The 27,729-nt window shown below is 39.8% G+C and overlaps 1 protein-coding gene across 2 annotated transcripts in view; it reads right to left on the bottom strand.

The window, feature by feature from the left end:
• The window catches only part of LOC145343053 (kinesin-like protein KIF27), a 66,167-nt gene that overhangs the window by 37,853 nt on the left and 585 nt on the right, over window positions 1-27,729 (bottom strand). For both annotated transcript variants that reach the window (XM_080188846.1, XM_080188845.1), the window contains exons 2-6: window positions 22,418-22,815; window positions 19,267-19,467; window positions 16,163-17,151; window positions 9,301-9,444; window positions 1,742-1,966 (exon numbers count right to left, since the gene is read on the bottom strand). In XM_080188846.1, the coding sequence (XP_080044972.1) occupies window positions 1,742-1,966; window positions 9,301-9,444; window positions 16,163-17,151; window positions 19,267-19,467; window positions 22,418-22,727 (1,869 nt within the window). In that variant the 5' untranslated portion in view covers window positions 22,728-22,815. The remainder of the gene's footprint in view (window positions 1-1,741; window positions 1,967-9,300; window positions 9,445-16,162; window positions 17,152-19,266; window positions 19,468-22,417; window positions 22,816-27,729) is intronic.

Below are 27,729 nucleotides of genomic sequence, written 5' to 3'. Positions count from 1 at the left end.
CTTAACATCATTGCAATCAAACCACCTCCCTTCCTCTTCAACCCACTTAGGACTTGCTTGCAACCAAGTGAGACAGCTAATATTCTATTGGTCTCAAATATCCTTGTTCAGGTATGTGTTGGAATTGTGCATTCCATTCGTTATGCACTCTAACATTTTATTTGCTGGGTTCAGTGAGATACTTGGTCTTTTCCTTGATATCTTACTTTTCATATTTACTACAGTACTTTTAGTAGTAGTGTATCCACTGTAGTAGATATTATTAGTATTATCCACTACAAAGTTATAATTTTTAGGCAAGAAGTGCTGAGAACGTCAGAAGAACTGATCTAAAAAAGACACAGATGCACCTGTGAGGAGGAACCTGAATTGGCCAGAAGTGGAAATCATGAGACTTTTGAAGCACTCACTGCAGTACAATAAATTTTACAAAGCAATGCTTATTTCAATCCCTTCTAATGTCAGACAAATCACTTGTCTAAACCGGATGCACTGTGAGGACTCCTCTCCTATTAAAACAAAAATAAACTACATACAGAGACAGAAAAAGTGCAAAGAACTATTGAAGACTTAGCAGGATGCGATTTTCCCAAAGTAAAACTCAGTGCCCAACAGGTGGGAAAACAGGAATTTTCCTCACCTGTTTTTGGGCAAGCTTAGTTGAATGAATTTCCTGCACTCTGCACCACAGAAGCCATTAGGGAATTTATGCCGGTAGTGGGGGGCAGGCATCAGACTGCATAAGGGACTAGTACGCATGTGCCCAAAGGGTGCGTCCCACTGCTCCCTGGCCTCTGGTTTCACTAGTGAGGCCATTATACCTTGATGGGGTTCATACATCAGCCCCAGCAGGATCAGAAACTTAAGCGAGTCTGGATAATATTGTCCCAGGCTCGCTAAATAGATTGAAATTGGCAGTTGAATATTGTATTCAGCCTCGCACTGTTCCCCGGCATCAGGCTAATTACGTCCAAAAAAAATGGATGCAGAAGGTCCAGTCTTTTCCCTCCCACTGACATTTCCCGGCCTGAGCAGCACAGTGGGCTAGGAAAATTACGCCCAGCACATTTGGAAAAAAAGATTGAAAAACACTTACAAATGCTAAAATCAAGGTATATTTTAATTTGGGTTGCCTGAAGGAAGCAGGGTGACAGAGGCCTAAAAATGGTCGATCACTTTGTTTACATCAGTGTTCAAAGCTGCATTCCTCAAAAAGACCAGGAGGATATTGGATGACCTAGAGACTGTCCACGTGCAGGAAGATAAATTGGCCCTATTAATATGCAAATTGGAGTCCTGATTGTCATATAACTCCTAATGCAAATTTTGATGTGAGCAGGGTGAAATGTGTGTCACAATGGGTCACCCCACTTTACTATGCAGTACAACAGAAAAGGACAAATTTAAACTAATTTTTGTGGAACCATCAGGAGCTAGAGTGCTCCTGCATGTTCCACAAGAAAAATGTGGGTAGCTGCCAACCCATTTTCGCCCATTCCCCATTTAAATATTGTGCTAACTGGCACAAGTGAGATACAGCGAGACAAACTACCCAATTCTTTGCTCCAATGAAGTGAATGGAAAGGAAAGTTGGACATGACATATAATGGGCGACTGGTGGTCGTGAATTAATTTTTCGCAGCAAGAGTAGAAAATTATGCAGACTCTTTCTATCTTTATTTTGCCTAAATATAATCAGATCATATGTAAGATTTATCATTTTCTGTTTATAAACACATACCTTTCTGGAGTCGGCACTGGGAGTAGTTTGGCTGGATTGTATTACATTGAAAGACTTAAGATGGATATTGGATAATGGCACACTGTGAGGTCTTCTTGCTGTGGTCACATCCAAATCTATTCCCTCCGAACCTCTGCTATGATTTGAAGCCTTGTCAGTTTTAAGGAGCTGTAATTCTTCCTGGAGTTGATCCATAAGAAGTTGCTGTTCAACCAATTTGTCATTCTGTAAAATGCAGAATTAAAACTAAAACAATAAAAACCAAAATTAATCCAAATTTTCTAATTATTTTCTCCTAGATTTTAGAAAAAAGATTTTCTCAAATCACTGAATTTGACTCAAATCTGGTCGCCTCATTACAGGAAGGATGTGGAAGCTATTGAAAGGGTGCAGAGGAGATTTACAAGGATGTTGCCTGGATTGGGTGGCATGCCTTATGAGGATAGGTTGAGGGAGCTCAGTCTTTTCTCCTTACAGAGACGAAGGATGAGAAGTGACCTGATAGAAGTGTATAAGATGTTGAGAGGTATAGATCGGGTGGATTCTCAGAGGCTTTTTCCAAGGGCTGGAATGGTTGCTATGAGAGGACACAGGTTTAAGGTGCTGGGGAGTAGGAACAGAGGAGATATCATGGGTAAGTTTTTCACTCAGGGGGTGGTGGGTGAGTGGAATCGGCTGCCGTCGGTGGTGGTGGAGGCAAATTTGATAGGGTTTTTCAAGAGACTTCTGGATGAGTACATGGAACTTTATAGAATTGAGGGTTATAAGTAAGCCTAGTAGGTATGGATATCATCAGCACAACTTGTGGGCCGAAAGGCCTGTTTGTGCTGTAGTTTATCTATGTTCTATATTCTATATTCTTATTTCTCTCAGCTTCCAGATCAAATGATGTGGGACACAGACCATAAATTGCAAGAGCCATCGTCAACAGGCCTGAATCTGATTATTGACCAGGAGATTCAGATATCACAAGTTGCACGTTTTCTCATTATTTTCATTGATTTTCCTTATTTCTAAGTTTTATTTCTCTCATTGTATGAATCAATGACCTGATTTCCATTTGCCAATTAATTGACTGTGAAGTGTTTTCAAATGTACAGTTGGTGAGAAAACTGCTATATAAATGCGATGCATTTCTTCCTTTCCTTTTCTCGTGAGAAACTATTTAAAGTTCAATCATCAGAGACAAGGATGCAAGATTCAGCTGCAAAATCACCAGTGGCCAACTCACAGGAACTATTTTCCCAAACTCAGAATTAAAGACTAGAATTTTCCAGCCGTTCATGTCAGCAGGATTCTCTGGTCCCGCTTCACAGAATGGCGTTAGTCTGAGCGTCAAATTCTCCATCCTCATTTTTGATAAGAGAGGGGATTAAGGGTTATGGGGAGAGGGCGGGAATGTGGAACTGAGCCAAGACAGATCAGCCATGATCTTATTGAATGGCGGGGCAGGCTCGAAGGGCTAGTTGGCCTACTCCTGCTCCTATTTCTTATGTTCTTATGTTCTTTTGTTCATTTGCAGCAGTGGCGTGTGTGAACAGCTAGAAAATTCGAGCCAAAATATGTCAATGTAAGGTGCAGGTAAGAACAGGTGTCAAGATGAAAAAAATATTTAATCCACTAAATGATTATTTCTCCTCAAGTCCAAGTCACTCTGCCACAACCTCCATCATGGCAAGGCAAGGATGTAGGTTCAAAATCCATCCCAGCTGGAATGGGGATTGAACCCCATGCTGTTCGCACCAATCTGATCCATTGTCTTGCCAACTGAGCTAACCAGGTCCCAAAGTTGGCAGGAATATCTAGCCCGCTAACTCTGTTTCTCTCTCCACAGAAACTGACTATTTCCAACATTTTCTGTTTTTATTCCACCAGCTAAGTCCGTTATAAATGTTGCATTGTATAATTACAATTATGTAGTTATAATGTCCATTACATTGTACAATTACTTAGCATTTGTTATCTTTCTTAGGATTTACCTGTCCCAATACGCTTCTCAATGCTTAACTTGGAAATACAATGCTAGACAGATGATCATTTCAGGAAAAAATTACGGTTATGACGAGTGGCAAATATGAATTGGAAAATCTGCGTGACTGACATAGTTATTAGGTTGAAGTACTGTGGATTGTGGATATAAATCTACAAGACAAATATACTTACTGTATGAATCTTTTTTAGCTACATTTACCTTGTATGTAATTTGGTGCCTGGGGATCAAGCAAGCAATAAAGGGCTGTGCTGAGAAGAAGATGCACAGGAGTGTAAAACATGCCAGATAGAGCAGACCACACGTCACGCTGAGTGACGAACAGAAATGGGTCCTCCGGCAAAATGAATGAAGTATGATAAAAACAAAATACTGCGGATGCTGAAATCTGAAACAAAAACAGAAAATGCTGGAAATTCTCAGTGGATCTGACAGCTTCTGCTGGAGAGAATACAGCCAACGTGTCTTGACTGAGATTTTCCAGTATTTTCTGTGTTTGAATGAAGTATGAAGCTGCTTTCAAGCTAAAATTTGTCAAATAACTATTACTGCAGCAAAAAACTGGTATGAAAATGGAAGAAGAAAGAATCTGAAGAAGATGCCCAAGGCCAAAAATACCGTTGGAACAGGAGTCAGTCAGTGGCCTGACTTGGAGAAGCATGCATTGAATTGATCTTTCAAATAGCATTGGGATGAGTACATTATCACCAAATATTTCAGGCAAACAACTAGTTGGTGTGGCTGTTATATGGAATGAAACATTCTACTGTTGTGGCAGAATACTAAGATCTCTCAAGGACTACCAAAAGACCTCAATGCCAAAATTACTAGATCAAGCAATTCATCATCAGACAGAGAAAAGAACATAAGTATTCACATGAACTTTGATATGCCCAGCAGTCAAGTTCTAGAGTGAAAAGATTTCAAAACCAGTTCTAATGAAAACAGGACACAAAAAGACAAAGAGGACAATTCTCCCAGCCTGCTGCACTACTTAAGTAGGAAATTGATGCGGAGCTGATTATCATGTGGAAATGTCGTGGAAAGTGACATTGCCATGTGATTAGCAGGCCTAGGACAGAATTCTCTGGGCCTGCTAGCATCTCTACTCACCACTGCCCTTCCCCCCCTACAAGGAGTGGCTCCCTCCAGCGGGTTTTACAACTGTTCCCCACTATCAGGGAACAGCTGTAAACCCCGTTGGAGGGAAGAGAGGCCATTGAGTCTTCCCCAGGAGGTCGGGGACAAAGGGAGGGTGCCCCTTGGGCAGTGCCAGACTGGCAAAGGGCAAACTGGCACTGCCCACAGGCACCTTGGCACTTCCCACCAGACAGTGCCAAGGGGCCAGAGCCAGAGAGGGAAGGAGACGCACTCTGCTATTGCGATCACTGGGCGATGGAGGGAGCAAGGGCAATTGGGGCTGACCAACAGAGGTCTGTCTGGAAAGCCAGTAAACATGGGATGGAGGAGGTCAGAAGGCCAACGGCGGGCGAACGCAGGGCTGGCCAATGACCTGGAGGGTCACTGCACGTGTTAATCTCCGTGCTGACAGTTCGGTGCATGCACATTGGCCTGCTTAGTGCTATGCTGCTGGCCTTTCAGGTGGGAACAGCATCTGCTCACTAGCTTTCTGAGAGAATTATGCTAGGCCACTCTGTGATGCACAGAATGTCAGAGAATCACTGATAAATAGACTAAAAAAACGGCGAGAATTATTCCTGTTTTCCCACACGTTGAGAACTCAGAATTCTTTTGAGAGAATCCTGGCCACGATTCACAACGGTATTCGCCTGCATGACCCACAGAACACAATTAAAGCCCATAGTAAATTTTCAAACATAAAACCATGCTAAGCATTGAATTACCTGCAAGAGTTTTTTTGTATGTTCATGACAATGATCGGATGGATGAAAATGGAGTGAAATTATCAACTGATAATGTCTGGAATAGGCATCCCAGTGCCCTTCGTAAAAAATGCAGCACATTATTGTAGGATGTGTTCAAACCTCAGATAGCCAAAAATGTGCTGATTGATTGATTGGCCATGTTAAAATTGCCCCTTAGTGTTCTGAGATGCGTAGGTTAGAGGGATTAGCAGATAAATGTGTAGGGATATGGGGGTAGGGCCTGGGTGGGATTGTGGTCAGTGCAGACTTGATGGGCCAGATGGCCTCTTTCTGCACTGTAGGGTTTTTATGATTTTATGATTCTATAACTAGTGAAACCAAGATGTCCCTGCACAGAAATAAAACCCACATTGCAGTTATAGCATGGGGTCTGATGTCTTCAGTTCAGCCTTTGGATGTGTGCGTTACCAGGAATCATGTTAATCTTGAATGGAAATATGCATGCTGCACTGTTTGATGTTTTGTGTGGGTATCAAATCATGGGATGCTATTAATGCACCAAATGTCATCAGATCATTTAAAAAACGTGGAATATTCATTTCAATGGATAGGCAGGGAGTAGATTTGTTGGAGTCATAGAATCATAGAGGTTTACAGCATGGAAGAAGGCTCTTCGGCCCAACTTCTCCATGCCACCTCTTTGTTTCATTCCCAAACTAGTCCCAATTGCCCTCGTTTGGCCCAAATCCCTCTATCCCCATCTTACCTGTGTAACTGTCAAAATGTTTTTTAAAAGACAACATTAAATCCGTCTCTATTACTACCTCTGGTAGCTTGTTCCAGACACTCAATTCCCTCTGGACTCTTTTATATTTCTCCCCTCTCCCCTTAAACCTATGTCCTCAAGTTTTAGATTCCCTTCTCTTGGGAAAAGATACTGACTATCTAGCTGATCTATACCCCTCATTATTTTATAGACCTATATAAGATCACCTCTAAGCCTCCTACACTCCAGAGAAAAATGTCCCAATCTATCCAGCCTCCCCTTATAACTCAAACAATCAATTCCTGGTAACATCTTAGTGAACCTTTTCTGCACTCTTTCTAGTTTAATAATATCCTTTCTAAAATAGGGTGACCAGAACTGTACACAGCACTCCAAGTGTGGCCTTACCAATGTCTTGTATAACTTCAACAAGACATCCCAACTTCTGTATTTAATGTTCTGACCAATGAAACCAAGCATGCCGAATGCCTTCTTCACCACTCTGTCCGCCTGTGACTCCCCTTTCAAGAAGCTATGAACCTAGTCAAGTCTCCATTGATAGAAACCATACATGATCTTCGCTTGTGAGGCCCTTAAGGCAATTAAGTACAGACAATTGCATCCTGGGATAATAATTTCTAAATCAGTATTTAAATTGATTTAAATATTATAATCAGCCTTGTGCCCTTCCTGCATATGAGGTTAATTATACTGGAAATCCAGAGCCGATAAGATCATGAGAGGCAAGAAACTAGGCATCAACCCAATGTTTTGCCTCTTGTGTGATCTTACCAGTTCATCTCTTCATCGACCAGCCTGACAAGCCGGTAAGGTTGCTGCCCTCCCCTCTCCCCGAGTCTTTTTCCAAGTTCCTGTCTCTGGAAGAGAGTCGCACATGCAATTTGTTGATTTTATACATGCACTGACTGGGAAAGGGCTGCACATGTGTAGTTTTTATGCTCTTCAGCCAGGAATTAGTTTTGCACACATCCACAGAGAAAAAAAAAGTGAAACAGCACAAAACTGGGGGTCAGGTGATGTTGTTCCAAATCAAGAAGAAAGTGCCAAATGAGGTACTGGGACAGAAACAGATCCTAGAAGACAAGGACAGAAATTAGAAATCAATCCTGTTAAACAAAATTATGCAGAAACATAGAAAATAGGAAAGAGAATAGGCCATTCAGCTCTTCGAGCCTGCTCTGGATCATGGCTGATCCTCTATCTCAACATCACACTCCAGACCTCTCCCTGTGTTTTTTGACATTTTTAGAATCTAAAAATCTATCTGCTGAGAAAAAGAAGCAGAGATATTCACTCCAAAGTAAAGAGAGAGAACTGTGGGAAGTGGATTTGAAGGAAAGGTAGCTCAAGGCAAACTGTAAAGATGCAGGAGGACAACTGAAGGTTGGTGACTTCATGGTGCAGGCTGTAAAGGCACAGGTACCATCTGGAGCAGCAGTGTTTTGCTTGGCACGGCTAAAGATCTGAAAATGTGCTTGGACGGCAAAGTGCAAGTGTACTTGGAGATCCAAGGGAAAGGAATTTCAGAAGGCGAGATTGAAATCCTGGAGTCAGATCCTGGTTAAACCATCTGAGTATGAGCAATATTTGGAGAAATTTCCAAGATGAGTTATTCAAACACAGAGAAACCATTGTGAATAAGGCAGAGTTTCACAGTGACTCACAGTGTGACAAGTTTCTGGGTGGGTTGTTCAGAAATCCATAGAGTCTGCTTTGGTTGCACCTATCACTTACTTTGGAATATGTTGTGTCTGACCATTGTTTGCTTGAACTGGATACTAACTGTGAATATTAGAGTATAAGACATATTTGGTAAAGTATGCTTCTGTAAAGATATAGCTGGGGTGAAGGAATAGTGAACATTTGAATCATTTTTGTATGTTTGTATTGCAATCTTTCAACTATTTCTCTGGTGTAATAGAATTCATTTTTCCTGTTTAATAAATGTCTTATTCTTTGTGTTAAAAGTTCATCAGCAGACTTCTGTGAATTTATTCAGTAATCTACCTCCATAGTTTCTTAAAATAAAAGTTAGATTTATCAAGCCAGAATTCACTTTGGGATCTGACTTATCCAATGTTATCATCTAAGATCGTGACAAATGGAACTTCATATTGGTTTTTATGTTCCCCAGTTCAGGGTGTGTTTACATCATTAAATTCTTGCATGAAGTTAAATGACACCATCACAAATGGGGAGGTAGAATGAATCAGATGGTAGCTGATAGAATTCAACATTTTAGTTTTGGAGTTAAACTGATAAATCAAAGTTGAAAGCCCACATTCAACTGGTATTTAGACTTTGAGGGAAAGTTTTATTGCTAGAGTTATAAAGTATTTGAAAAGAGAAGGAACACAAGGCCAAGGGAAATCACATGTTTTATTAATCAATAACTTTGTCTATTTAATAAATTCACCATTGCTGTCAAATCTACATGTGGTTGACATACTTAATCAGGGGACATTCCTTCCCCAGTCCAATTTTGGTTTGTTGTCTCACAACTTTGTAGATGCTGGCTAACTTGTTTTCCAGGTGAAGCCAAAGTAAAAATCAATTGGCCTTCTGATTTAAGGTCCAACGATCAAACTTTTGACTTATCAAACTGTTTAATGCACCAACCGTTATTTTGCCTAAAGTAGAAATTATTTAGGCATGCTGAAAATAATTGATTAATTGATGTAATAGTTTCATAAAGCAGTACAGCATTAAACTCAGAAAACTCAGTATGTCTGGTAGTAATTGTGGAAAGGGGAAATGAAGTTAACATTTCAAGTCAAAGACCTTTCATCAGAACAGAAAGATCTTTCAACCTGAAATGTGAATTTGGTTTCTTTTTCAACAAATGCTGCCAGATCAGCGTTTTCATGTTTAAGATTTTATTCCTGATTTCCAGTATTTGCAAAATTGTGCTTCCATATAACAAAATAAAACTTACTTGAATGTGACATCTTTCCTGAAATTCTGTTAAATCTGACAAATACTCTTCCTTTTCTTGTTCCAGTGCTTGTATTTGCTCTACTGCATCCTTCAGCTCAGCTGCTTTTTGACTGAATAATTCCTCATCTGTGGCCAGGGCATCCTGAGGAAGATAAATAATCAGTAAAAATAATTCACTGCAAATTTCACCCATAGCACAATGAAAGATGCACAGTGATGCTAATAGACACCAATTATTATTTGGCAAATGGAAAATTGATGTGAAAAATTACATGAAAGCAAAAAAAATTATGAAAACAATTTCCATCTCTTACATGTGTGGAAAAGCCTTATTAATTAACATTTTTTTCTATTTTGTATGGACCAAACTGTGACAAAAATACTTAATCAACGTTATTTTTCAGTTGACAATCAGTGACTTATTTATGAAATTAATTTAACTTTTGAGGTTGCAAGGAAAGTATCACTTAAATGACAGATGAAGTAAATAACTCATTAAAATGGCTGGAATTTTCCACTTTGGGACTAAGTTCTGCAGTGAGGATAGGAGGTTGGAGTGAGCGAAGCAGGAGTGTCATGTGCTGCTCTGATCATTAATTATGTAGCTGCAAGGTTCCTGCCAAGTCTCATGGCAGAGCGAGCAGTCGAGTGCCCCACCATCATGCCCAGGCACCATATTTAAAAGGCACCCAGACAACCATCATTCTTCATGCCAGGACTCTAGAAGGCAGAAAATGTCTATGAGGAGGCAGTAAAATCTGCCCCCATGCTTCAGCAGCACCCCCATTGCAGAATCTCCTCAAGGCCATCAAGGAAAGGCAAGATGAACTCTTTAAGTGATGGCAGCAGGAGGACCCCTTGTTTGAACACAGCCGCCTGGGATGTACTCCCAAAAGGAGTTGTAGCCTGCAGTAAAGGAAATGGATAAATGATCTCATTTGGTCTGCTAGGGTAATTTAGTTTTTTACTCACTGCATACACACATCATCACTCACTTATGATTTGCACACATCATTTCCTGTGGTCCTGTGAAGTGGTGATGGCAGTGTTGACTGGCCAGTAAATCTCAAGAATTCCTCACCGGATGCAACCAGGTGCATGAAATGCAAAATAGGGCTCCAACAATTTTCAGTGGGAAAGTTGACTCATCGTGAAATTTGGGAGACGAAGATCTTCCTGATATTGGGAAACTGATATTTTCATCTTACCATATCTTCCATGCTGTCACCATGAATCCTGCAACCGGTTGGGGAGGGGTCAATTCCACCCAAAGTACTACTTCATTGCAAACAGGAAGTTAGATGAGAAAGATGGGAAACAAGTGGCCACTAATAAAACTACTTGGTTAAACTATATAATGGGAGCCCTTCATCTTATCATTCTGACACCACACATTGACATGTTAACCATTGACATGACACCATCACACACACACACACACACACACACACACACACACACACACACACACACACACACACACACACACACACACACACACACACACACACACACACACACACACCTTTGCCAGTTGATCAACGTAACGAGCCAGGAAGTGGCCAAAATGCTATCTTCCTGGCCCTGTTTCTGGGCATGAAGCCTATTTAAATATTAATGTCATGATTACCATGACATTAACACATTCCACATGGAAGCTTCCCCCCTTGTTGGTGAGAGGTCTCGCCAACAAGAATCATTCATGCTCCCCATCGATGAGGACCAAGCACCAGCATTTCCCAAGGACATGCTGTGTCTGATATTGGCAACCCATGCATCAGCAGCAGGGTGTCAACCAAGATTATTGAGCGATTAATTATTAATGTTCACATCAAACAGCAATTTTACTGGTGCCATCCAGGTCCCCTGCTGTGTCAGCATCTGGTACCCAAGAGGCAGCTTAATAGTGGGAGATTAAGAATATAGGATCTTGGGTTCATCAAAAAAGGGATAGGGTACAACAGCAAGGAAGATATGATGAACCTTTATAAAACAGTGATTAAAGCTTAACTGGCACATCCTTCCAATTCTGGGCACCACACTTCAGGAACAATATGGAGTCATTAGAGGGAGTGCAGGAAAGATTCATGAGAGTGGCTCCAAAGATGAGGAACTTAAGTTTAATGGATAGATTGGAACATAGAAAGTAGGAGCAACAGTAAGTCATTCAGCCCTTTGAGCCAGTTCCACATTCAATATGACACCGCTGATCCTCAACACCATACTTCTGTGCTCTCCCCATGCCCCTTGAGACATTTAAAGTCTAGAAATCAATCTATTTCCTTCTTAAAAATATTTAGTGACTAGGCCTCCGCAGCCTTCTGTGTTAGAGGACTCCATAGGTTCACCACCCTCCTGAGTGAAGAAGTTTCTCCTCATCTCAGTTCTAAATGGTCAATCCCATATCTTAAGACTGTGACCCCTTGTTTAGGTCCCCAAGCCATATAAACATCATCCTTACATCCAGTCTGTCCAGCATTGTCAGATTTCTGTACATTTCAGTGAGATCCCTTCTCATTCTTTTAAACTCCAGTGAATACAGGCCTAGTCAACCCAATCTCTCCTCATACAACAATCCTGCCATCCCAGGAATCAGTCTGGTGAACCTTCAGTGCATTCCCTCTATGGCAAGTATATCCTATCTTAGGCAAGGAGACCAAAACAGCACACAATACTCCAGGTGTGGTCTCACCAAGGCACTGCACAGCAAGATATCCTTGCTCCTATATTCAAATCCTCCTGCAATAAAGGCCAGAATACCATTTGCCTTCCTAACTGCTTATTGCACCTGCATGCTTGCTTTCAGAGATTGGTATACAAAGGTCACCAAGGTTGCTACTTAAATCAACATTTCCCAATCTATCACTGTTTATCTAATACATTCCCATTCTGTTTTTTCAACTGAAGAGGATAACTTCAGAATTATCCACCTTAGACTGCATCTGCCATGTATTTGCCCACTCTCTTAACCTTTCTAAATCGCCTTGAAGCCTAACATGCTCTACCATTCAAAATCTCACCAAGTTTTGTGTCATCATCAAACTTGGAAATATTTCATTTGATTCCCTCATCTAAACCATTAATATATATTTTGAATAGCTGGAGCCCCAAGCACTGATCCCTGCAGTTGTCACTGCCTGTCTGTTCAAAAAAGACCAGTTTATTCCTACTGTTTCCTGTCTGCTAACCAATTCTTAATCTGTGCAAATATATTACTCCCAATTCCACTTTGCACTCTAACCTCTTATGTGGGAGTTTATTAATAGCTTTCTAAACATCCAAATACATCACATCCCCAGTTCACCCTTATCAATGCAGCTAGTTATGTGCTCAAAAACTCCAATAACTTTATCAAACATGATTTCCCTTTCATATATCCATGTTGAGCAGCTGTGGCGGTTCTCCTTGGAAAGGATATGTTTGGGAAGACATTTGATAGAGGTATTCAAAATCATGAGGGGACTGAACAAAATAGATAGAAAGAAAATGTCCCCATCAGTGGAAGGATCGAGATCCAGGGGGCAGATTTAAGATCATTGGGAAAATAAATTTAAAAAGCTCTGTTCTGACGAAAGATCAGCTTAGAATGACCTACTGAGTATTTCCAACATCTTTAGCTTTTATTTCAGACTTGCAACATGTGCAATATTTTGCTTTTATGAGGGAAAAAAACTTCCTGTCCATGGCCTGCTACAGTATTCTAATGAAATTCAACACAAGCTCAAGGAGCATCACCTCACCTTTCGTCTCAGCACTCAACCTTCTGGATTCAATATTGAGTTCAACAACTGCAGATCATAACCACTATCTTCATCTTGTTCTATGTGTTTTTGGGGGTTTTTTTGCTAGCTTGTTTCTTTCTTTTTCTCTTCAAGTTGCGTTCAGAAGCTGCTATATAATCATTGAGACAGAACCTTAGTTTCTTTTTACCGCCATTACATTTGTTTTGTAACAGTTCATCCAAGTTCTACCAACATTTTATGCTACCTAGGTTCTTCCAACCATTGGCCTTCTGATTTGCAGCCAACTTGGTATTCAAAAGCTGGCTGACTTACTCCAGCAAATGTACTGCACAGGGATAGCCTTTTAGGGAATAGAAGGAAGGGACTGCCTATTAAATTACTTATGCTTTCTAGCCAATATATGCCAGGAGTTAAATTCTCCCCTATATCCTTACATTTATTCATCAGTAATATTTTACCCTATTTTGTCTCCTTGCTGGATACAGTTAAAGGATACTGGCCACCATCTTGTATTCCTCCCAAGAGTTCACTTTTCAGTCATTACTAAAAGCCATTAGGGAATTTGGCTACAGGAGACATCAGGTGTCCTGGGGCAGGGAATGACCGTGGAAGGGGAAAGCAGTCAGGTAAGAAGTTACAGCACAGTAAAAGAGTAAATGATGGTGAATAATGTAACTTGTGAGAACAAACTGTGAGAAATGTAGCATGCAGCCATGGGGATAAAAAGTGGGCACAGTGGTTGTAGGCATTGTAGAGTTGTTCAGCTGTTGTTTGACAGAATCTGTTGCTGGGTGTTCCTGTAGAACAGGACGGGAACAGCATCTTTTATGCGCTAGATATCAACCTGTGACCATCAGCCATTTTGAAATTCATGAGCAGCAAATTATGCATTCGGTTGCACACTCAAGCTTGAAAATACCAATTTAAATTTTGCATCAGCTAGCCCCTGAGGAAGACAATTAAAATTTTTTTTTCCTACCAGTTGAAAAGACTTTGAAAAAATAACTTTGATTTATAATGCCTACAAATGTGTGTACTTCAGATATTCCTGCATTGCGTTGTTGACCCAACCCTTTAGTACAGCAACCAATTTGCTATTATACCATTTCAAGGTTTTAAGCTCCAGTAATTAAGCATTACTAATGTTTATCACTGTTCTTATAAATACAGGGTTTTATAAAATGATTATGTTTTGGGACTGTCTCTTTAATTCAATGCACAGTGGAGGAATGAAAAGAGTCACATGATCTGCTGCGATTTCTGCAAGACAAGAAGCCAGTATGGTTTAATTATCATGGGGGCAGGGATGGTCCCAGGACAACTGAAATGTACATGTTGCATTTTACACCTGAGAACAAAGGCAAGAGCAGTTGGACTAACTGTGGACATACATTCTGTCTCTTGAGATTTTTTTTGGCCAGAAAGGGAGAGTGAGGGAGGTCTCACAAGAGAGGCAAAAGGAACAGCAGATGTGGTCAGAGAGAAGGGGGCTGTGAGTTGTTTGCCAAGTACTAGCTAAGGAAAGTTCATGAGGAAGTAAAGCTTCTCGTTGAAAAGTAAGTTTGCCAATCCTCCAGGATTGGGCTGGAGTCTTCAGGAATAGAGAAATATTGTTATTTGAAAGTTTTCTTTGAATATTTTCCTTTACCGAAATAAAAATATGGGGCAGGGGACTGTTTGGCTGACAGTGAAGCATCACTCAGTGGGTAATGAGTCTTTTTGCTTTCCATTTGGTGTAGAAGGCTGTGTGTTACAGGAATGATGGATGTGTTGGCGGACAAGTGGCGGGAGCATGTGATGAAACTTTGATACATTTAATCATAGTTGACATCCCTGTTGAAGGGATGCATCCTATGGCAATCTAAAGACTCTGAAAGATTTGCCTTGGCAACCCGGGAGGCAAAATCACTGGAGTGGGCCTTACCCGCTGCTAATTGGTTTTTAAATTCTCCAAAGAGTTAAGCAGTGCCTTTCAATGTAAAATCAATGTTACAACTCAGTGAAACAGGGAGACCTGAACCTACTGGAAGCTAGAAATAGCTGTAGACTATTTTATATAAAGATCTTAATTCTGTGGGGATTATGTTATAATGTCTCTGCATGCAGTTTGAAATATATGTTGCTTTAAAGCATTTAGAGTTAACTTTTCTATAGTTTAGAGTACTAGTTCCTTTATAGGTAACAATTAGTCAATGTTGTTTTTAGTTGGTTTGTTACAGTAAAAGTAATAATACTTGAAATCTTATTATGTAATTCTGACCAGTGGGAATTCATATTCTTGTTTAAAGTGATCACTCTACATAAATCATAAGACGGTGAAGACCAACTTCCTGACATCAGTTTTGAGTTTGACTTCTGCTATCTGATCTTGTGATTTTCTTGCCCTCTTCTCACAATTTATTTTCTCCATACCATCAACTATCATTTACTTCTATGAAATCACCTCTTGAATTCCCCTTGAAAGGCACATTCTTTCCTCATGGCTATATTTCTGACAGTAGGCCTCAACTTCAACCTTTTCTACACAACCTTGAATTTATGAATGTCTCTTATGTATCTCAATAATATATGAACTTCAGCAAATGTTGTATCTGTGTCAATAATTTCCCTGAAAATGCACGCTTTAAGCTTGACCTTTCATTCAGAACTTTGTCAAATTTGACTTTGGAGCCCTAGGTACAACATATTATAAGGTTTGCCAAAATCCATTGGGAATGTTGCCTCCTCAAGAGACCAAGGAAGTTACTCAGGCAGGACATTCTCATTCTGAATTTACGTTGACTATTGTTTACTAGGTTATGTTACAACCAATACTCAATTTTAGTCTGATTAGTCCACTATTTACACAGGGTTGAAGTTAGATCAATGTGTGTGAAGTTGCCAATTTAGTCACCTTATTTGAGCCATATTGGTCTAGGCAATCTACTAGCATCTATCTAGTATCATGTGACTTGCTTAAAATAATTTCCATGCTTGAAAATATCCTCCCTAATTTTTCTTAGCACTGTGGAGCAAGTACCATCTGTTTTGGCCTGGTTATCGCACTGTAACAATTATAAGACTTCAGCCTTCATTATGGGATACTTTTTAATAACCATTAAGTATGTTGCATTGTACCTGGCATTTCTTCAACTCCCTTTTCAATTGAAATATTGTAATGTGATGGGAATCTTGTCCTCCACCTCCAAATCCATTCTCAGTGCCAAACAGGTCAGGCAATTCATTTTGTAGTTCCTCTACCATGTTGAACCATTCCTTCATCTTTTGCCACTGGCCTTCCTTCAAACTGTTTGCATCTCTAAATTCCAAGAAGAAGTGTAAGGCTTCATCTATGCAGTGTTTATAGTGATAGCTTTCCATTTGTAGATGGGCGACCTGCTCTTCCAGAGAATGAATTCGTTTTTTGTCCTGACACAATGATTCTTGTGAAACCTGACTGGCACGGGTCAGTAGGCTTGATTGTTGATTCTGCAGTGCCTCCCGAAGTGTTTTGATTTGTAATTCCATTTCATCTATCCGATCCCAGTCTGGGTCATAATTTACAATTGGTTTGTTTCTTATGTCCCTGGCTCTATTGGCATATTTCAGAGTGTTGAGTGATTCATCAAAATTCGATGATGAAGGGCTAATGCATGCAATCATTACAGTTTTTGCATTCCCTCCAAGAGAATCCTTCAACAAACGAGTTATCTTGGTATCCCTGTAGGGGATGTGTATACTTTTTCTCTTTGGGTCTCCAAGAGCACTGATCACATTCCCAAGTGCCAGGAGACCACTGTTTATTTGAATGGATTCCTTAAATCGTTCACCTGTGTTCCCTGTTTTGGTAACCCTTTCTGAGCCAGCTAGATCAACAAAGCAAAATTTGGAAGAAATCAGTTGAAATGACCTCTCTGATTCTTTTATAATGTGCTCCTCATCAGCATTTGATGGCTGTCCATTTTTAGGTTGCTTTTGATTGAGGTACATTGTGAAAATGGCATGTGATCGGCTGGAATGCTCATTCATCTGTGTGGTACCTGTGTGACGGGCCGCATTGCCAGCTTCCAAGAGACTCAACATTTCATCTGGTGTCTCAATTTCACACTCCTTGGCCCCAACAATCACTAAAACAAACAAGGAAAAGAGATTTTTGTTATGTTAACTAATCTTTTGATAAATAGTACAATGTGATGAGAAGGATGGTACAATTAGCTGAATATTACTTTATACTTTTTTCTTTCATGGGATGTGGGTTTAGTGGCTATGGCAGCATTTACTGCCCATCTTCAGTTGTCCTTGAGAAAGTGGTGGTGAGCTGCTTCCTTGAACTGCTGCAGTTTATACGGAGCCACCCAGTGGACCATTGAGTTAATGCACTTGATGGCAAAGCATTTAACAAGAAGCTCCCGAGTTTAATTTCTGCTTTGCATCAAATAAGAACATCATAGGATGTTTACAGCACAAAAACAGGCCCAATCATTCCATGCCAGTGTTTATCTTGACTTGAGCCTCTCCCACCTTTTTTCATCAAAATCTACCATAATTATTTAGTTCCTTCTCCCTTATATGGTCCAAAGATGGGTGTTAGGTTAGGTTTATTGGCCATGTTAAATTGCCCCTTTGTGTTAGAGGGTGTTTAGCAGGGTAAATATGTGGGTTTATGGGGATAGGGCCTGGGTGTGATTGTTGTCGGTGCAGGCTTGATAGGCTGAATGGCCTGTTTCTGCACTGTAGGGATTCTATGATATGCTTATCTAGTTACCCGTTAAATGCTTTTATACTAGTCACTTAAACTATTCTCTGTGATATAGAGTTCCACATTCTTACCCTTTAGATAAATTTATTTTGAATTCACTGTTGCATTTCTTGGTGACCATCTTATATTGATGGCCTCGAGTTATGTTCTTTCCACAAGGGGAGATAATCTCTCTGTATTGAATCTATCAGAACCTTTTATAATTTTGAAGCTCCAATTTGTTCACCTCCTAGTCTTTTTTTCCCCCAAAAGGGAAGAGATCTAGCCCGGTAATGCTTCCCTGATAAGTATACCCATGCATTTTTATCATCACCTACGTAAATTTTCTCTACACCCTCTCCAGTGTTTCTATAACATTTTTATAATATAGTGACCAGTATGCTTATTTTAACCAAGGCTCAAAACAAGTTTAGCATAATGTCCCCATATTTTAATTCTGTCTTCCTAGAAAACCCAAGGCCTGAATTGTTTTTGTTATGGCCTTGCTAACCTGTGGTATAACTTTGAATGATTGGTGTATTTGCACAGGCCTTTATTCTTCTAACCCACACAGAACTGCGCCTTCCATGTAATATGGCCTCTTCCTACTAAAATGTACTAACTCACATTTATCTGTGGTGAACTTTATTTGCCAATTATTGGCCCATTCTACAAAAGTATTCAGGTCCTCTTGTAATATGTTGCAGTCCCCCTCAATGCCCCACCCATCCCCAAATTTGGCATCGTTTGCAAACTTAGAAGTTGCGTTTTTGATTCAACAATTTTGTAATTATGATTGTTTAAATCATTTTTTAATCCAATATTTACTCATAGCATCATAACTGAAACTTACAAGATTTTATCCTTAGCATCAAGAACACAAAGTATATTAACATGGAAGTAAGTTTATCTGACTAGCTGTGCTCTTGATTTTCCAACTATGTGCAGCAAATCACAGGAATCAGGCATACTGATTTACCAACTGAACGAGTCTCCACATTACAAGTTATTTTGATTAATCGTTCCATTTCTTCTTCCAAATCCTCATCAAAATGAAGGACTAGTGCACAAAATCTATGCACAATACAGGGTCTAAAAGTCCTGCTTGCTTAGAAAGTGGCAGCTGCTGAATAGAAATCACAGTTTAAATCATATGCAAGTAGAAGGGGCAAACACAGAGATAGATGTGCAGTATTGCATTAACCATAGAGGCCAACTAGCCCCAATTAGATCACAATGAACACTGATGGGCCAACATAAAAAGATAAAAATCACTAACTCAGGAAATAAATTAGTATAAAAGTGACATATCTGTTAAAGAAGCAACAAACTTAATATTAAACAAGCAACCTCAAATGAATCTTAAACATTATGAAATCAACTTAGAATACTTATTGTGCAAGCAGTGAGTGAGGGAAAATAATTTATAAATAAAACGAGAAAGAAGTACATTGATAAAATGACTCAATTTATTAGGTTTATTTTAACCAAGTGACAGGATTACCTGTGTTTCCTTTTTCATCTTCTCTGATATGAATGTCTTTGCTGGTGCTCTGTAACTCCAAAAGGTCCCTCAGTTCTTCTTTATACACTTCAATGTAGGATACTTTCACATGAAAGTCTATATTGCGATGTTCATTGATACTTCGGAAGATCTCGTGAATGGCACGTGGAATGATGCCTTTCAACTCATCAGAAAATGAAGCTTTAGATCATAAAAATATTCTTATAAATCTTTTGTATTTCTAGGATAATAAATCTAATTAATCAGCAAACCGCATTTCCTGTCCAAATCTGTTTCTCTGAACTATACAAAGCTTTTATAGTGCAGCAACTAGAGTTTATGTAGGTGAGGACAGCATAGTGGCACAACAGTTGGCACTGCTGCTTCACAATGCCAGGGACCCAGGTTCAATTCCCATCTTGGGTCACTCTGTATGTTATCCCAGTGTCTGCAAGGGTTTACTCCAGGTGTTCCAGTTTCCTCCCACAGTCTGAAAGATGTTCAGGTTAGGTATACTGGCCATGCTAAATTCTCCCTCAACGTACCGGAACAGGTGCCAAAGTGTGGCAACTAGGGGATTTTCATAATAACTTCATTAGTGTTAATGCAAGTCTAATTGTGACACTAATAAATAAATTTAGAAAATCTAGGGCTATATGGGTGAGGGCTAACAGGTTGATGCAATACATTCATGGAACAAATGGACATTTACCTTGAAGTCACTGTTACAAAAATATAAATTATAGAAAGGATTCCATGATGTTTGCAGCTGGACATCATGGGAAATTGTGTGTGTGCAGCTTGTGATTTGCCACACTGGAAAATCATAACTTGTGTGTCTGAAATTTTCTAAACCATAATCCCTGCAAATGCCAATTACAAAACTATCATTGGATTCAATCAAAATCAGATACCATGATCGAACTCTTAATAATTTTACCCCATTTACTTTTGTAGTTTGTATTGTATTAACTGGTAATACTTTTGAAGACTTGAGGTTTTCAAAAATTTTCCATCAAAGAATCAAAATCAGGACTCAAGTTATGAACATCACTGTTAAATTTGGTTCCAGATTAGCTGGAATGGTGGATGCCACGTAGGTCCAGTTAGAACATGGTGCTGGATAATGTCAACACTGTGGGTCCAAGACCCAAACCAACTGAAGTCTTCACTATAGTGGACACAAGTAACATCCCAGAAATAGCTGTAAGTCAGGAAATTAAATCACTAGGGTATCGATGTAGATAGGTTAAGTGGGTGGGTTGTGGGATAATTGATTCCCAGATCCAGATAGACTTTATCCTAGTGTCTTGACAGAAGCAGCTAGTGAATTGGTGCCAGGACATCACGATTGGTTTCCATTTTTAGAAACCAGTAGTGATTGGCACTGGGTTCCCACTGCCTCCAATGGTTAAAGAATCCCTGGAGGAAGGAAAATCTGGTTTCAAACCAGAACCGAAAACCTCGAACCTCATCCTTGTTGGGATTCTCTAGTGTTGCTGCAGTGAATGGAGTTTGGTTGAGTGCCAAATTCTCCATTCTCGCTGGGAGTGGGGCAGGTATATAAACAAGATTGGAGAGTCCTGCCCCATTTTAAATGAGGACATGGGAGTGGGAAAATTCCTAAAGGGGATTCTCCCTGGCATTGAACATAATGTGGCCCCTCTCCCATGAATGTCTGGCCCTCCCCCCCGCAACCTATGCATAAGCACATGGGGCTGGAGAATCATTCCTGAGGTCTCACCAAGTCCTGTATAGCTGCAATAAAATTTCCCTACCTGTATATTCATCAACATTCATCATTCATCAATATCAACATTCCATTTGCCTTCCTAATCACTTTCTGTACCTGTATATTAACATTTTGTGATTCATGTACCAGGACATCCATGTCCCTCTGTAGCACTAAATTCTGTATCCTCTCTCCATTTAAGTAGTATCTTGCCTTTTCATTCTTCCTGCCAAAAATTGAAAAATTCACATTTTCCCACTTCATCTGCCAATTTTTTGCTCACGCACTTAACCTATCTATATCCTTTAGTAGGCTCTTGATAATGCTTTTCCTATCTATCCTGCTGTCACCGTCAATTTTAGTTAACATATATTTGATCCCTTCATCCTATGCTTGACATAGAATATAAATAGTTGAAGCCCTGGCACTTATCTCTGTGTCACTTCACAAGTTAAGCTTGCCAATCTCAAAATTACCCATTTATCTCTACTCTCTCATTCCAATTAGTTAACCAAACCTCTATCCATGCTAATATATCACCCCCACACCATAAGTTCTTATTTTGTGCATTATCCTTTGATGGAGCACCTTGTTTTTTTTTTGAGAATCCAAATACACATTAACAGTGTCCCTTCTTTCCAACTTGTTTGATATTTTCCCCCAAAAAACTCCAATATATTAGGAAAAAAAACAATTTCCCCTTCATTCTATTTCCTGATTTCATTCTTGATGAAGAGTAATCCAAACTTGAAACGTTGGTTCAAGTCTGTCTCCATAGATACTGTAAAAAGTCTGACAACACCAGGTTGTAGTCCAACCTATTTATTTGATAATATACTCGCAAGCAATTATCAAATAAATAGGTTGGACTAAAACCTGGTGTTGTCAGACTTTTTACTGTGTTTACACCAGTCCAACGCCGGCATACCCACTCCATAGATACTGCCAGAGCTGCTGAGATTTTCCAGCATTTTCTGTTTTGCTTCAGATTCCAACATCCACAGTATTTTGTTTTTATTTTATTAATTCCTGAAAGCCCTGGCTGTAATTTTAGGCTATACCTCCTAATTCTAGATCTGTATACCAGTGGAGATAGGGTAAACCTATTCCATTTGTATACAGAGCAGTTCATGGTGACTCTCCCAGCCCCTAAGGGGATCTCATGATAGATGACTGGTAAAGGCTGCACAGAAAATGTTGGAAACTTGGCATATTTGGCATTCAGACATATTACACTGTTATTGCAATGATCATTCTCACTCAAGGGAGCGTTAACATCAAAGTGGTGTTGTATTAATGTATTGTCTCAATAGTTATAGCTATTTCACATGAATGTGATTTAAAATCAATGTACAGTAACAGTTTCAAAGCAGAGGAGATTAAGAAAACCTTAAAAAAGGCCTTTAAAAAAAGCCTTACCTACATGTCCTCCACCAATTGTATATGTTTTTCCCGATCCTGTTTGTCCATAAGCAAAGACAGTGGCATTATAACCTTCAATTGCTGATATCACTAATGGCTTTACACAGGCAGAATACACATCTCCTTGGGATGATTTTTGTCCAAATACAAAATCAAATGTAAAAGCACGATCTTTCCCAATTACAACTTGCTGAGCGTTGGGAACAACTCGAACACAAACTTGATGGTTATGGAGGATTTCTTTTGGAAGCAGAGGTCGAATCCGTACAGCGACTTTGACTGCAATCTCTTCCATATTTAAAAACATTAAAATGTTCAGTGCATAAAACTAATCTTTAACTGTTGTACAGCCATTTTTGGAGATCATCTTTTTTCCGTGTTCCATTGTGCGTACACTTGAAAGAAAAATAGTTAGAATTTCAACTTGATGAATTTGTGATAAACTGTTAATTCCCCTATGAAGGAAAACAAAGGTTGCATTTTAAAAACCTAAAACTCCTCAAGGGGTCGTTATATCTGGTGGATGAGATGGGAAATACAGTGAATTTGATGTACATGAGCAGTACGGAACTAGGAGAGGGGAAACAAATGGGAATAAAAATGGTTGGGAAGGAGGAAACTGGAAGTTGAAATTAAAGATAATGTGGGCAATTTTCTGATTCCCCCCACTCCCCAGGCACAGAGGCACAGATCATGATGGGGTATGCAAGGTTGGAAAATTGTGGGGGAGGGGACTAGCACGTTTAGCAGCAGCAATAACCCACTTTAGGATTCTCCCAGCCTCGCCATCAGTGTATGAGTTTGTGTGTGTGCTTGTGTGAGATTGTATATGTGTGTGTGCAAGTCTGTGTGCATGCTCGAGTTTGTGCGTGCAGCGTGCGCATTTGCGTGTGTGCATGCACGTGCATGTTTGAGTGCGTGCATGTGCATGTTTGTGTCAATTTCAAGCAAGCTTTTTCCTGCTCCCAGATACTCCAACCCTCAGGTGGGCTGGAAAATTGGGCAACTTTTAAAGATCGACAAAGGGTTATTAAAAGAATTATTAAAAGAGAAAAGATAAATTATGAAAGAAAATTAACACAAGTATACAAAAAAAGCAAAATTTTCTGTAAGTATATAAAAGGGAAGAGAGTAGCTAAAGTGAATTTTGAATCTTGATAAGATTGGGGAGTTAATAGTGGGGAACACAGAAATGGTAGAGACACTAAATCAGTATTTTTCCTCAGTTTTCACCGCAGAGGACACCAGTACCATCCCAATAGTAACAGGTAATGTAGAAGTCATAGAAAGAGAAGAACTTTGAACAATTGTCATCAATAGGGAATAAGTGCTGAGCAAACTTTTGGGACTAAAGGCAGGCAAGTCTCCAGGCTGTGATGGCCTTCATCCTTGGGTGTTAAGGGAAGTGGCACTGGAGATACTGGGTCCACTGGTTATAATATTCCAAAATTTCCTAGATGTGGGAAAGCTTCTAGTGGATTGGAAGAATGCTAATCTAACATCCTTATACAAAAAGAGAGTGAGGCAGAAAGCAGGAAACTATAGACTAGTTAGCTTAGCATCTGTTGTTGAGACATTGTTAGAATCTATTATTAATGAAGTAACAACAGAAATTTGGAAAGTCAAAATGCAATCCATTACAGTCAACCTGTTGCTCGAGCTCTTCAAAGATATAACAAGCAAAGTGGATAATGGGAATCCTGCAGATCTAATATATCTGGACTTCCAGAAGGCATTTGATAAGGTCATGCAGTCATAGAGTTTTACAGCACGGAAAGAGGCCATCGTTTTAGATGAGTAGCAGATTTAAAACAGAGGTGAGGAGAAATGACTTCTTGCAAAGGGTGGTGAATCTGTGGAATTCACTAAAGTTTATTTATTAGTCACAAGTAAGGCTTACATTAACACTGCAATGAAATTGCTGTGAAATTCCTCTAGTCGCCACAGTCTGGCGCCTGTTCAGATCAATGCACCTAACCAGCACATCTTTCAGAATGTGGAAGGAAACCAGAGCACCTGGAGGAAACCCACGTGGACATGGGGAGAACATGCAAACTCCACACAGTGACCCAAGCCAGGAATCGAACCTGGGTCCCTGGTGCTGTGAAGCAGCAGTGCTAATCACTGTGCTACCATGCTGCCCTATGTTGACTCTACCTCTAGAGTGTAATGGTGATGCCTGGACATGGACTAAATTGGGCGATATTCAGATTTTTAATTAGTAATAGGTTGAAGGATAATGGAGAACGAGCAGAAAAGTGGAGTCAAGGCCAAGACAAGATCAGCTATGATTGTATTGAATGACGCAGCAAGTTTGAGGGGCTAAATCACCTTCCCCTACTCCTCGTTTTTATGTTCTTATTCATAACAAATGAATTGATAGCACACATTGAAATAAATAAATATGAGCTGATAGCCATTGAGAAACATCACTGCAGGATGACAAGGTTTGGATTCTAAATATTTAAGGGTATATATTCAAGCAAACTAGGAAGCTTGGTAAAGACAGAGAGGTAGCAATGGTAATAAAGGATGGCATTTGTGCAATAATTAGAGATTACCTTAGTTTAGGAGGTCAGAATGTAAAATCGATTTGAGTGTAGATGAGGAATAGGGTAAGAAGTCATTAGTAGGGATGGTCTACAGGCCCCCATCAGTAACCATATAAAGTATACAATATAAAAATCAGATGCTTGCAATAAAAGGACAGCAATAATCACGGGTGACATATAAACTAGAAAAGTCAGATTGGCAGTTGCAGCCTGGATGAGGAGTTCATAGAAAGCTTTCAAGATAGTTTCTTAGAGTAGCACTTCCTGGAACCAATGAGAGAGCAGGTTATATTAGACATGATATTGTGTAATATGACAGGATTTATTAATGGTCTCAAGGTAAAGGTACCCATAGAAAGCAGCAACCACAATATGATTGAATTTTACAACAGGAATGAAAGGGAGTGGGTCTAAGATTAGTATTTTAGACTCAAATAAGAGCAACTATCTGGACATGAAAGCTGAGCTAACTGAAGTAACTGGGGCAGTGGTGGGCAACATGCTCTATCAGAGTTCTGAGTGTGGCCCACAAGACATTTCAATCTTACGGCCTACTGATATGAAGGAGGGCCACTCACTAGTCTAGACTGCCCATGACTGGGCTAGGGGATATTCCAGAATACTCAGAATAGGTATATTCTATGAAAAGAAAAAATTCTAAAGGGATGACCCACCATCTGTGGTTAACTAAAGAAGTTAAGGAAACCATCAAACTTAAGGGAAAAGCATGTAGCTGCACAAATGTCATCGGCAGGTCGGATGATTGGTTAGAGTAATAAGAACAGTAGAGAATAACTTAAAGGTTAATAAGGAGAAGGCATGGTAGCTAAATTTGCAGATGACACAAAGGTAAGAGAGTACCTTGCGAAGAGACACAAGGAGTTTGCAGATAGATACAAATAGGCTGAGCGAGAGGACAAAAATCTGAAGTATAATGCAAGAAAATGTGAAGTTGTTTACTTTGACAGGAGGAATTAAAAAAGCAGAGTGTTACTTAAACAAAGAGCAATTGCACAAATCCAAGTTACAGAGGGATCTAGGTGTTCCAGTGTATTAGTCACAAGATTAGTATGCAGATACAGCATGTAATCAAGAAGGCTAATGGAATGTTATCCTTATTATGAGAGGAATTTAACATAAAAGGAAGGATTGTATGTTTCAGTTATACAGGGTATTAATAAGCCCACATCTTGAATACTATATGCAGTTTTGGTCTCCTTATTTAAGGAAGGAGGTAAATATCTCGGAGGCGGTTCACTAGATTGATACCTGGAATGAGTGGGTTGTCTTATAAAGATAGTTTAGACAGGCTGGGCTTGTTTCAACTGGAGTTTATGAGAGTGAGGGGTGACTTGATTGAAGTGTACAAGATTTTGAATGGTCTTGATAAGTTTGATGTGGAAAGGATGTTTCCTCTTGTGGGTGACTCCAGAACAAGGGGACACTTTTAAAATTAGGGGTTGCTCTTAAGAGGACAGAGATGAGGAGAATTCTTTTCTCAGAGGGCTGTGAGACCTTGGAACTCTGCTTCAGAAGGCAATGGAAGGGGGTCACTGAATATTTTTAAGGCAGAGTTAGGCAGACTGTTGTTCAGTAAGGAAATCAAAGGTTATCAGGGTAGATGGGAATATAGAACTCAAAACACAAACAGATCAGCCATGATCTTACTGAATGTCAGAGCAGGCTCTCAAGTGGCCAAATGGCATATTTCTGCTACCACTTTGCATGTTTGTACATGTCTGAGTTTTTATGTAGAGGTTGGAGCTACTAAGCCCATGTACAGTTAAGACACCACAGTCACAAGAGAAATATAGAAGAGACTGTGCCTTGCAATCTACTAAACTATCTGAACTCAAACCCTTACAGCAGCTGGAAACAAAACGGAAAACGTGGCTATGAACACAAGAGATTATTACCAATCCCACTACAAGAAATGGTTTAAGAGTGCAAAAGAATTCCTGGTAACAATTCTGTCTGTCAATATCATGAAACATTCTTAACTGGAAAGTTTAGAGTCTGATTCACTGGCTGGCCAGATGCTGCAGTTGCCGGGAGACATAGAGAAGGTTCCCTTAGAATAGGATAAAGGGAAGGGGCAGGCTGCTTTTTAACTGAAACTGAGCAGTGTCGCTTCTGTAAATTATACAGAAACTGCATAATTCAGCTGCTCTTTGGTTTCCACAGTTACAAGCCAAAAGATTTAACTGTGTTGAAAAATAAACTTGCAAGAGCTAAGGGTAGGGAGCTGGTTCAAGCAGATGCAATAAGTACAAGAGCAGAGAAATAGGAAGTTTCAAGCAGCAAATTCAATTGATAAACTAGAGACAATGAGATGTGTTTTCTTTTAACACTGACCCTGAGTTCTAGCCTAAGGGTTGCAGTCACTCAGATTGCAGCTTCTGCTGCCCTGTTCATCACATACTGCCAAACTGAAACACTGCTTTACTGGCTAAGCTTTGGCAGCTCTTTGCCTCAGTGTCTGCGCCATTTTAGTGGCCTCTCCTCTTCTTTCACTTATTTTCCCTCTGCTGTTGCATCATTAAGAACAGCGGAATTTTAAAAAATAGGAGAAGGAGCATACCATGTGGCCTATCAAGTCTACTCCACTCGTCATGATCAAAATGGTTTCACTCCATTTTTCCACCCAATCCCCATATTCCTTGATTCCGAGATAACAAAAATCAGTCCATCTCTGCTTCAAATAGATTCAACAATGGGTCATCTACAACTCTCTGGGTACAGAACTCTGAAGAGCAG

This window comes from Carcharhinus amblyrhynchos, chromosome 5 (genome assembly GCF_965287045.1).
Source record: "Carcharhinus amblyrhynchos chromosome 5, sCarAmb.v2.hapA, whole genome shotgun sequence".
Lineage (NCBI taxonomy): Eukaryota > Metazoa > Chordata > Chondrichthyes > Carcharhiniformes > Carcharhinidae > Carcharhinus > Carcharhinus amblyrhynchos.
Note: the sequence above shows the minus strand (reverse complement) of the source record. Positions and strands in the feature narration are given on the sequence as shown.